This window comes from Raphanus sativus, chromosome 4 (assembly GCF_000801105.2).
Source record: "Raphanus sativus cultivar WK10039 chromosome 4, ASM80110v3, whole genome shotgun sequence".
Lineage (NCBI taxonomy): Eukaryota > Viridiplantae > Streptophyta > Magnoliopsida > Brassicales > Brassicaceae > Raphanus > Raphanus sativus.
The window spans coordinates 51241097-51254082 of record NC_079514.1 but is presented as its reverse complement, the minus strand read 5'-3'; the positions used below and the strand labels follow the sequence as shown (position 1 = coordinate 51254082).

Here is a 12986-nt window from a genome sequence, read left to right as displayed (position 1 = left end):
TTCGGTTCGGATCCGATTCGGTTCTCTAACTAACAAAATTTTGAATAATTCGAATATTTAATCAATTTATGTTCAGGTTTGGTACTATATTTACGGATTGGTATCAGTTTTGTTCCTCGGATTCATTTTGCCAAACCCTAATAATTACATGAAAAAACAAATATCATCATATTTTAAAAATATACATCCGCGGAGGTGCAGAGTTCAAAGTCTATAATCATCTATTTTAACAACAAGCCAAATAAATATGTTGATTGAAGAGAGAATAAAACAAAACTAAAGAAATACATAGTTTATCAGAGACATTTTATGTGTCGAATTTATTATAAAGAAAATTTTATTAAAATAAATAAATTCAATAGTTACAAACAAATAATATATTTTATAAAAGTGAAAATAATATCCGCGCTTTCGAAGCGCGGGTCAAAATCTAGTTCATGTTAAATAAGCAGGCAGGCTATATTGATCCTGTCAATGTATAACGATCACCTTTTATTTATTTTATGCCCCCATTAAAACTTTTTTTCTAGATTATATATATTCATGTTAAATAAGCAGGCAGGCTATATATTGATCCTGTCAATGTATAACGATCACCAGCGATGTGTTTTGAAGGGTCACATTATTAAAAAAACCTAATATACCGAAATTAAGTAGGTAATGAAATGGTTTTATACAAGAAGAGTAGGTACTTAGGTAATGAAATTGTTTCACACTGAGATATCATACATTATATCCTTATATCAATCATCTACGTAAATTTTATAAATAAACTCAGACGTAACCGAATTGGGTGGCCAATGATTAAATTTTTAAGTCACGATGTAGTATATTTTAGTTTTGTTTTTGAGCTGACTTCCTTTTATTTGTCAACTCCTAATATTTCTTATCGCCATTACAAATTGGTAACATATCATTCTCAGCCGGAGAAAGAAAACACCAAATTGAATTATCTTTATATTTTGTGTGTCAACAAGTTGAATAGTATATTTTCAACATCAATTAAATGTTAACGTAAGATAATAAACTTTCTATAAGAAAACGCTAAATAGTTAACGTTATGTGACATTTTAGGGGATGTCTCTGTCTTTATTTCGTTGATTTTCAATTTGATTTTTTTTCCTTATTTAGAAAAATATATAAGACAAAAAATAACTGTTCTTACCTGAAAGGTTGAAACTTAATGCGTTGTTCGAAAGTCATCCCATTTGCATTGTTGGGTAGTTCGAGGAAGCTCACCATTTACAATATTGTATACTGCTTTGTCGTATAAACTATGCAAGAATCAAATAATGCCAATTCAATTCAAGGTAAAATACAATAACGGAAGATGTTTTATTTGTTGATATATTGTTAATTCTAGCGTTGAAAGGCATTATTGTTTTATAATCCTTGTGAGGATGATTATTGTTTTCAGTTTCAAAAAAAATGATTATTGTTTTGCTGTGTGAATATGTTTTTTTCTCCAAAAAGTATACTAAAAATTATTGATTTAATAGTTAACGTTTTATTTTTAGAGTATTTATCAGTCAAATCACTTAACAAGTAGTTTTTGGGTAAGTAGCGTGTCAAGCTCCACTAGTTACATAAGAAGAGTAACCCCCTGATTGAGAAGATTTAGTATCAATAGGAAGATGCACGAGCCTTGGGACGAAGTTTTCAAACCCACATTAGTTGGAAAAAACCAATTTATTCATTTAAATTTGTTCGTGAGAAATAATATAATCCTTGGTTGGAGTTTGAAGTTTGGACATGCGCGACAGCGCGAGTCAAATGGGGACGTATATATTGGAAGCTGTGAGCGACACGTTCTTGTTTGTGTTGAACTTCGTATTGGACTTGTACGGAGTCGTGCAGCGATGAATATGGAATATACAACTAGTATTATAAAACATCCTTTAAAAATAAAAATAAAAATAAAAATAAAAATAAAAATAAAAATAGGGAACACTATTCTCACACGTAAACCATATTATTCTATGGCGTAATTACACATCAGTGCAAGTTTCGTTGAACAAAACAACACCATACCTAAAATTAAATATACGATGAACAAAAACCACACACACACATATAGACACAAAGTAGAAAAAAGTATGCATACATAAGTATGTGTAGTATTAGTATCAAGTTCATCAAGTTCATGTTCGGTTAGTGCCGATTTGAATCACCAATCACTTTCTGTTCGAGTCTCTTAGACAAATCCATCCCGTATTAGTCCCGTATTAGTTGAAGTTCAAACTAATTAACATCAACAATATGCAGGGGCCTTATGTAGTTACATACCTAAATCATACAAATAAAAAAGTTTACCCCTAAAACTATTAGATTGCACTTAAGTTCTTATATAAAGTTTATCGCGTAAACCTAATGTTTCATGAACTTTAGCCCCTAGCGAACGCTAAGCAACATCACATTATATGGTTATAAAAAGAATATGAGTTTTGGCATCATCACATCATTATACAGACAAATCTAGTTGATCAAACACTTGATTATATATATGTAATATTTTTTTAGCCTGGGTGGGTGCTTTAAAAACATATAATTGAATACTCCCAAAACTTGTCTGATTAGATAAGCACAAGTTAGTTTTAATTAACGTTTGAAACTCAGATCTGTCTTCAGTTCTTATTTTAGCTTGTGCGTTTCTTGTCTGCATGTGAATGAATCTATAATAAGGACACACCCGTACAGGCATATACGACCTTTATAATAAGCCTTGTTGCCAACATAACGTGCAGGTTGCAGCTAAACTAATCTATGACAAAATACACTAAAATATATACAAAAAAACAAAACTGTAGAAGATGCGTTTTCATCTCTTGTGGGAGTGTTATTACCTAATCGATGCAAAAGATGTTAGCCAAGTGTGTATCACACGTGTGTTGGCATCATAATTGTCATCAAACAAAACATATGTTCCATCCGTTGAACCTCTCATGACTCACCCCCTCCACTGCATTTAGACCCGAATCAGTTTATAAAGGTCTAGTTCGCAAGTCAAAACATTATGAAATGAATTGAATTAAAGGTTAATGGTGTTTAATGCTTGATTAGAATCGTTTAATTAAAAGCTATGGAGCTAATGGAGAAATATTTTAGGTGTGAAAAGCTAAAACGTGACGTTATTCCTGAAATCTAATCTAAGGGTTGATATTCATTTCTGATCATCCAACCGTCCATAGGGTATGAGTCGTATGACCAAGTCTGCTACTCTCATCTTTCTTGGCTCCTTCTCTATTTAAACTTCTCTGCCTTTCACTCTGCTCTTCCCCCTTTAGCGTTTACACAGCCACAGAATCCACAAAACCAAATCTTCTCTCCCCATTCTCACATCTCTGCCGTTAATTATCTAAACCAATCAATCTAACGATCAAAAACAGAGCTTTGAAACTCCACAAGTTTGATCATTTGCTCTGAAACAGAGTATCCTCTGTTCTTTGCTCTGTTTTTTTTTCATCGATGAGGAGGTTACGAGGGATCAAAATCAGAAGACCCTTTCAACGAATCACAAGATGGATCCTCCGGAAAACCCGACTCCGCCGTTCGAGATACATTCGGTTAAGCCCGAACCGGCCGGTTTGCAAACCAAAACCCATCGAGAAACTCATAAGCTGGGGTCGTAGTCTCACATCACACAGCGCCAGGTTTCTCGGGTGTAAAAGATCAAACTCCGGATACATACCAATCGGGGAGGAACCGGTTCGAACTAAACCCGACCCAGTTCCGAAAGGTCACTCTGCCGTCTACGTGGGTAAAAAAGACGGAGACTTTCACAGGGTTATGGTGCCTATCGTCTACTTCAACCATCCTCTGTTCGGTGAGCTTCTGAGAGAAGCAGAGGAAGAGTTTGGGTTTTGTCAAGAAGGTGGAATCACTATCCCTTGTCCTTATTCGGATTTCAAACGGGTCCAGACCCGAATAGAATCCGGGTCGGGTTTTGGCAAGTTTCCATGGAGCCGGCGCCGGCAATAACGACGACGGAAAAGACGGTACACGATGATAATGATGAAAAAAGTTTGATTTTTTTTTTTTTTACTATTTTCGTTACTTTTTAGCTTTTTACCCTCTTTTGTTAGATATGCATGTATATATGTGATAATGTGAAAGTGACATTTTTAGCATAAACTAAAGACGAATAGTCACGATACTGTAAATAATTGAGAGATTTTTCCAGTAACTGCATGAGTGCTTTTGGTGGGACTATGTGATTATGAATTTATGATTAGGATAGTGATTATAAAAGTGAATTATAAAAAGGGTAAAACCGAAGAAAAAGTTCAACACGATTCTGTTGATTAATCTTTTGGACCTACACAAGATTTTGCTATCAGTCACAATAATTTATCATTGTTAAAACCCACTAATTCTATATGTAGTTGAAGACATAAAAATCTATATAAACGTATATTTTCTTGAAGATCATAAGTTTTCCAAAAGACAAAGTGCATAGACTACTAATTAACAAGTCGACATGCAAAGTTGATTTTATTGACATCCAAATTTAATTTACGTACCTACGAAAACACTATAATGAGAAATTTGGTTGTATATATCTAATATCTCCAATCTATTAAATGGGGCTTTGTGATTGTTATTCAATGACAATTTCTTGCTAGTGTTGAATTGTGGTGAATATAGGCTGGGAAAAGTTATGGGAGAAGCTACTGCTAAAATGACATTTTTAGCATTGAAGTGATCGTCGCCATTAGAGTCTCTTTCGGTATCTATGCGTAGCAATTATTATTATTTTTTTTAGTGTGGAGAATCTACCAAAAACCAAGGAGTTTATTGAAAAATTCTTTTTTCTTGTTTGAAAAGAGAAACAAAAATTGAAAAAAAAAATCTTAGAAAAAACACATTCACATGTTATATTTGTTTAGCGAACAGCAAACTAGTTAATTTTAATAGGTTGAGTAAAAGTTACTTGACTTTGGAGGAGATTTTATTCAAATCGGATTGAATTAAATTACTTAAAAAGAATTACAAGTTAAGATGGCTCAAGCAGAATAGCATCCTTGGTTTCCTTTCCTTTAAGTAAGGTTTTGATTTTATTTTTAGTCCAGTTTATCTAAGCAATAATAAGATTTGGGTTTAGTGTTTTACTATTCAGCATGGATAAAAACCCATAGATTCTAGGTTGAGACAGCTTCAGATTATAGATTGGATAAACAAATAGAACAATTAAGTATGCTTGCTAAACAAACACTTTTACGTTAATAGATATAATCCAGCTTAGCTGACAAAAACAGATATAATTCATTTTCAAACAAATCAGTATTCTTTGACCTCTATACAAATTGTTTGATGACTTAAATTATGTTCAGTTATTTATTTTTATAATGTAAAGCAAACTACATACTACAAATGTCAAATAGTATTCAAATTCGTGGGAGACATTTTATATTTTCTTTGGGGTTAGATTGGTAGTTGAATTGCCAAGTTGATGATTTATAGATCGGTCCAATTTCTATCGGGTTGAAAGTATTGTGGATAAGTAGTGGCTGTAACAATCAAAGATTTTTCTTCTAAATGCATATACCAGGTTAGATGTACGACCTGTTAACCTATCCTTTTTCTGACTTCATAATCGAACCAAACAAAACCCGATAAACTATGTTCAGTCATTTAAGTATTAGACCACGTAACTTGCATTTATGTAACTTTTTTGGTTAATACATAGTTTTCCGTTAAGTTGCTGATTATAAAAACATATTTAATTGAATATTTGCTAAACATGAGATTCAATAGTTTATACAAAATGGTCCAATCAACAATGAGCAGATGAAGAATAACAAGTTTAACAAGTACAAGATGTAGAGTAGTGAGCGAAGCTTGCACTGTTGCACACAAGAAAAAGAAAAATTTGAACACTGTGAAGACATGGGCTTTAACCCATTCACATCTCAACAGCCCAATAGGCTTATTTTCCTTTTTAACCAAGTTATGTTGCCTCTATATCTCTGGAGCTGTCTCAACCTAGAATCTTGTGACTTGGTGATGATTCCTTGTTTCGCAAGTTTTCAGTTTAGCTGCTTGATGAGTGTAGTGAGTCTAGTGACTGTAATGTTGCTTGCTTTGTAGATGCTTCATGGTTAAAGAATGCAACAATTCCCAAGAAGTTCACTCTATGGTTAGATGGATGACAATTCGCTCTTTTGTAGAGGCGGAGATGGGTCAAGTGCCAACTTATAAAGACCTTACATAAACTACTATTCCATTGCACATTGGACCTTTAGTTTTTGATATAATGAGTTACACAAAAAAGAACATAAACTACTATTCGATTGAGAAATTCATTTGGTCCTGGTCAAGATTTAAATAAAGTTGTTTCTATTCTACTTACAAAGATAAAAAAAGTTCTCCACTATAACATGATGAGAATATGTATGTGATGGAATCTATTTTGCGAACATATACTAATCTAAAGGCCATGATTAAAATGGGACCCTCTTTGCATAAAAGAAGTACTAAAGAAAATGGCACCCAAAAACACAAACCTTCTTTAATCATGTCTAAATCATTTCACGCAGTACTCTATTGTTTATTTAAATAATAAACCAATTCTTTCATCCAATTTGTCGAGTTTTTGGTATTGATTCGTTACAACTTACAAGCGAATGTTTATATGCCAATTGACATGTCATAATTAAGATTATCGAGTTCTAAGCTTATCTTGGTTTGCATTATTACTTCTAGACATATCACATATCTCTTGAGACCCAAACCATTATATGCAAATTAATGTTCTAGATGAAATTTTTGATTAGGCGGATGCCTAGACGTCGACTAGTTAGATGCTGCCTATATTAATATTTTTTAAAAATATTGTAGAAAATTTATTTAGTTTATGACTGATTTGCCGTCTATGCATCCGTGGTCTATACTAAGTTTTAGAAACGGACAAAAATCAATTAAAATAAAACACTAGGAAAATACAATAAAAGCAAGAACCATTTGAAAACAATCACAAAGAACATCAAAAAGAATAAAAAGTTATGAGAATGCTCTTTCTCTTCTCTCTCTTGTTCTTCCTCTTCTTCCACTCATCATCCTCCTCAAGATCATCATCAGAATCTCACATCTTCATCTACGGTGGATGTTCTCCGGAAAAATACACACCAAACACTCCTTTCGAATCAAACCGCGACACTTTTCTCTCTTCCGTCGTCACTTCCTCCTCCGAAGAATCCTTCAACAGCTTCGCCGTCGGCAACGACTCTTCCTCCTCCTCCTCGGCTGTCTTCGGTCTTTATCAATGCCGTGAAGATCTCCGACCATCTGTGTGCTCAAAATGTATCCAAAACTCCGTCGACCAGATCACTCTCCTTTGCCCTTACTCTTACGGTGCATCTCTCCAGCTCGAAGGCTGTTTCTTGCGTTACGAGACAAACGACTTTCTTGGGAGACAAGACACGAGTCTTAGGTATAAGAAGTGTAGTTCCAAGAGCGTTGAGAATGACTATGACTTTTTTAAAAGGAGAGACGATGTGTTATCGGATCTTGAGTCCACTCAGCTCCGTTACAAAATTAGCCGGTCTGGTTTGGTCGAAGGTTATGCTCAATGTGTTGGTGACTTGAGTCCTAGTGACTGTACGGCTTGTCTTGCGGAATCTGTTGGGAAGTTAAAGAATCTTTGTGGCTCGGCGGTTGCAGCTGAGGTTTACTTGGCTCAGTGCTATGCTCATTATTGGGGTTCTGGTTACTATGACTTCTCTTCAGGTTGGTCCAAAAATTCAACTTCTTCATTTCATATATTGAGTATTGCCGTAATAACATAACACTAGGATATGATCCGCGCCTTGCGCGGAGTGAGAGAAAAACTTAATTTTGAAAAGTACATCATATTTTTTTTCGAATAAACAACAAAAAATACATTTTTAACAAAAGTACAACATATTTTAATTTATATACAATAAAATCTATAAGTAGATACGGGATGAATTTAATGTAACATTATTAAAATAACATATTTATCAATATATATATATATATATATATATATATATATATATATATATAGTATGCATATGTAAAGTAAGGTAAAAATAAACAGGACATCACAAAAACATGCATTACAAATTAGAAAAATATATGATCCTATCTTTTGTAGACAAAATTGTATTTTTTTTAACACCAAGACAAAGTTCTATAAAATCATATTAGTATGGGTTTGAGTTCATTTAGTATAGACGAATCTATCAAAAAAATTTAAATGGGTCTATCACTTAAATATATGAAGCCGGTATACTGATTAAAAAGTTGAACAATTTTTTGAAAAAAAAATAGTCGTTTTTTTCAGAAACATTTAGTCACTTTTTCATAAAAAAATATACATTTTTTTAAAAAACGAAATAAAATATGGCCATTTTGAAAACTAAAGTATATGAAAACGATGAAATGTGAGTGATATATGGATCTCCTCCCACAAATGTATATATATATATAGTAAACCAGTTGCGTAAACAATAAATTTGTATACGCAATTTAAGGGAATACGAAATCAGTTTATAATGTGATTGACCACTAAATCAGTTTATGCCATATTTTCTTTTTCTTTTAAATACAAAATGACTTTGTGTGAATAGTGTTTTATCAATTAGCGTCAATCTTGGACTAATTATTAAATGTTTTAAAGACTAAACTTGTGAATCAAGTTTTGCGTGATTTAATATTCAAGTCTAAATACAAAAAATAACGTGGATTATGAACAGAAATATTGTCATGTATTTTTTATGCAAACATATTGAATGTTTTAGATTTCAGAAAAAGATATGTCACCGCTGAAGGTATATATACACTCGGCAAAAATCTGTCTAAGGGAATTAACACATTTTTCCTTTAATGATATTAAGTATTGTTTTACAGGATCGCAATTTTGCATTGCAGCAGATCAATAATATTCCCATAATTTTAATATTCATTGATTATAAAAAAATTCAATAATGTATGGGTTTGGTATGTTTAAGCCATGACCCAATTTAAATTTATAAACGGTTAGTTCAAAAAAAGATAAAATAACTAAAACTCCTGCCCTTTTGTAAAAAAAAAAAAGAAACACTAAAACTCCGAGATGCATGGTTTTATTTTATATAATCTCAACATAGTAAATGCAATAAATTGTGATAGTAAACAAATTATAATTCGCAAATCTCGTGTATCATATCTTTTGATTGATATAGTAAATGAAATAAATTACCCGCAAATCTCGTCTCTCAACAAAAATGGTTTATCAAATTAATATCAATCAGCGTCAATCATACCTACAAGAAGGATTATTCTTCTGACTAAACTTATGCATAAATTCTGCGTGATCGATAATCCACGTCTGACGCACCCAAATTATGTGGATTAGGAAAGAAAAATATGTTTCTTAAATAAAAACATTCATAACGAATCAATCGATAATAATGGCAGGCCAAATTAGGGCAGCGTAATATACCAATAATCATATATTAATGGTTATTATGGAAAGATTTTGAGTTTTTTTGTGTAAACAGTCAATCAATATTTATGCGTGAGGTTAACCTGAATAGCATATTTTTAAATTATTACTATTTCATGTATCCATTAGAATAACTATCATATATATTTTTTATTTTAAAAAAAATAGAGAAATACAATCAAAACAGTCTGTAATCGGAATCTGACATGTTTCTTAATCATATTTTCAAGATTAGGGCCGAGTGATATTAGCAAACTCATGCACGAATTTGAACTATAATATGAATTTGATGTATAACTTTAAAAATGCATTTGATGTATTACATATATAAAACACACTAAATATATTTGAATCAGCGAGGGAACGGTTTCACTTACATACAGTATTTATTTTCAAATTTAGCTTGAATAATCTGCGGTGGCCTATATTTAATACGCACGGAAATACAAACTATAATGAAAATGTAATAAAAGACCATGCAGTACCAATGGTAATGTATGTAATAAATCTAGTATATTAAGGATAATTCTATATGAAAGCTGAGAAGGCTTGTGAAACCGACACGTATGCATAATGGCAACATTGTAAATAGTTTACACTTTAAAGGTTATTCTTTTTTTTGCTTCTTGATTAATAATAAGAGGATAGCCATGCACACTAGTTTAACATGGATTATAACACAGCTTTTTCGTATATACAACTCATACATGCATGAACAGTAACTAAATTTGAATTATAACATTAATTACGTCAAGTTTAAATAATAGAATAATTTTTTTTGTAAAAAAATAATTAATTCCGTAACTTTTTTAAAAAAGCATTAGTTACGTAACTTTTTTAAAAGCATTAATTACGTAATTTAAAACTTTTATATTGAGTTCATTAGTTTTTTGGTCTAATTGAGTTCATTAGTTATTTTTTGTTTTTTTTTTGAGCCATATTCATTTATTATACTAACTGCCATGATCATGTATTCATGGACTATACTTAATGACATGATCATTATAATTGGTATTCCCTCCATGTTTAATAATTGACGTTTAAAAAAAGACTAGATACTTAACCCGCACACCCGTGCGGGTGTTAATTTTCACATTTTTATAAATTGATAATTGTTTATCATAATTATTATTATATATTTATACGTATTATAATATAGTTAATTGTATAAGTATTTAAATAGTTTTAGAATTCTATACATCATAATCAAACCTGAATCAAATAGGTAATATGGTTACTTTTAGTTATTTTGTTATTTTTAGGTTAAGTTTAGTTTGAATTTAAAATACCCAAAATGAATCGGTTAATATTGTTATTTGTGGTACAAATTTTCGAACCGGTTTCAAATACATTAGTTTTTGGATATTTGTAGGTTTCTATATATCATAACCGAATTCATCTGGATTCAGGAAAACCCGATTCAAAACCCACATAAAATTTGCAATGTCCGAATGAATCCAAACTCAAAAAAACTAATACCCAAAAGAAATAACTTATAGCTGAATAGATACATAATGTTATGTCTAACTGGTTATGTAAGCATAACGCAAATAAAAGATAGTTTGTTAGCCATTTTGAATTCTTGTCACAAATAAAGTAATTTCTTTTAAATATGTTGATTATTATAGTTAATATGTAAAATAAATACTGCCAATATATTATAGTAAATATAATTAATGAAATGGTTAAATAGGTGAGAAATGAATGTAAAATTAAAAAAAAAATTGAAAACAAACAAATTTTGTTTTGTACTTCTGTAATAAATGATGTCAATTTTTTAGTAAAGATAATAAATGAAATGATTATAATTGATTAAAATAACGAAAATCTGTAAAAATCACTTAAAATAGGTAAGTGTTATTTTATTATATATATATATATATATATATATATATATATAGAAACATGAATATAAATCAAAACAACAAATATATATATATATATATATATATATATATATAAACATGAATATAAATAAAAAAACAAATAAAATGTACATATATATTCCTTCCGTTTCGATTTAGATTATAATGTTGTTTTAGGCATTAAAATATTAAAAGATCAATTTTGTAAGTGAATAAATGAACCATTAATGAAATAAAGTATAAATTAGAAATAGCCAATTAACATAAGTTTCCAGATTAAATGGTTAAAATATTTATAACTAAATTAGTGTGCTTATCTAATAGACTCAAAATTAAACATATTTAGGTTGTTTTGTGAATAATGATGTGGTTTCAAAAAAAGGCATGTGATATATATATTTTTTGATCTGAGTGGGATAGGTTTAATAAAAAATATTAACAACATGTCAACATATGTTTTCGTTGTGATTTCAACGTGAAGAAAACTAAATACATTTTCTAATAATTTTTTTATACATTCCTTTTATTGTTAAGAGGAACCCAACTTTTAGGTAACAGTATATATGCTAAAGATATTCGTTTAGTCTATAATTAAATGTAGCTGATTAATTAATATTCTAAAATCTCTATATTAAAGGTTAATGGCAATTCTTTGTAATTATTGTGAAAAACTAAGGGTTAAGTATTATTTGTACTTCACTTTTAATAGTTTAAGATGGTTCCAAATTTGATGACGTTTTCAAATTGTAAGGTCAAATTTATTAATAAATGATGTTATATAACTAGTGATAATTATGAATATGTACTATAGTTGAAGTTGATACATAATGTCTTATTTAGAAAATGTAACAAGTTAAAAAAAATTATTTTTTATTTTTATTTTATGTGCTTACTTCTAAAATGTCATCTATTAACTTAATAAATTTTAATTTAAATGTGTGAGAGTTTGACCTAGTTTGAAAATCCGCCGCTCGCAAATGAGAAAATCACGAGTGCAGTTGCTTCGTTGCACGAGAAAGCTGAAGAATTTTTTTTTTCCGTTCTTTGTCCTGCAAAGACACCATTAATCTTTTGAATTATGCGTTGGAAAATTCGAGCATCGTGATTATAATATGATTGGTTAGAAAAGAATGTTATTTGCAAAATATTGTATAACTATGACAATATAATATCCCTTGCTTTATAGGCTTAGCCACCCATGTCCCAGTCCAACTTTATTGTATTCTTTATGGCTTGATCGATATCACACAGTAGAAAAGTCATTTACATCTTCGAAATTCTAATTCTTATTTTGATACTATGGGTCTTGTCTTATGCACTTTATCTTCCGTGATTAAGATCCAACGAACGGAGATAACGTGGGGAAATCAATTGCGATCATCGTCGGAGTTATTGCTGGATTCGCAATTCTTGTTATCCTCCTCTCCCTCTGCAGAAACAACATGCGTAAGTAAATGCTTACTTGTCGTCACATGTTAAAATTATATCACCATTTTATTAAGATTTAAATTTAATCGAGTGTTTAAGAATTGTCATAATCCTATGTTTTATGATTCTGATCTCCAGATTGATATAAAGAAGACACGATTCGAGATAAAAGATTCTAGTGGGACTTCCTTTTTTTTTATAAAAAAAATCTCTTATTCTGTAGGAACATATCCGTTACCTTGTTG

The 12986-nt window shown here is 30.7% G+C and overlaps 2 protein-coding genes across 2 annotated transcripts; both read left to right on the top strand.

Annotated features, from left to right (window-relative positions):
- Nucleotides 1–3268: 3268 nt before the first annotated feature.
- LOC108832560 (auxin-responsive protein SAUR36-like) lies at nt 3269–4217 on the top strand. Its single transcript, XM_018606032.2, has one exon. It carries the CDS (start codon nt 3466–3468, stop codon nt 3976–3978), a length of 513 nt encoding a protein of 170 aa, XP_018461534.1. The 5' UTR covers nt 3269–3465; the 3' UTR covers nt 3979–4217.
- Nucleotides 4218–6917: 2700 nt separating this feature from the next.
- On the top strand, nt 6918–12938 carry LOC108832561 (plasmodesmata-located protein 8). Its single transcript, XM_018606034.2, has 3 exons — nt 6918–7725; nt 12652–12759; nt 12880–12938. Exons 1-3 carry the CDS (start codon nt 7002–7004, stop codon nt 12882–12884), a joined length of 837 nt encoding a protein of 278 aa, XP_018461536.1. The 5' UTR covers nt 6918–7001; the 3' UTR covers nt 12885–12938.
- The last annotated feature ends 48 nt before the right edge of the window (nt 12939–12986 follow it).

Excerpts from the sequence above, each read along its gene's own strand:
- LOC108832560 (XM_018606032.2), top strand. The coding sequence starts at position 3,466 with ATGAGGAGGTTACGAGGGATCAAAATCAGAAGACCCTTTCAACGAATC.
- LOC108832561 (XM_018606034.2), top strand. The coding sequence starts at position 7,002 with ATGAGAATGCTCTTTCTCTTCTCTCTCTTGTTCTTCCTCTTCTTCCAC. Across the intron at positions 7,726-12,651 it reads TTACTATGACTTCTCTTCAG|ATCCAACGAACGGAGATAAC; the intron begins GTTGGTCCAAAA and ends TCCGTGATTAAG.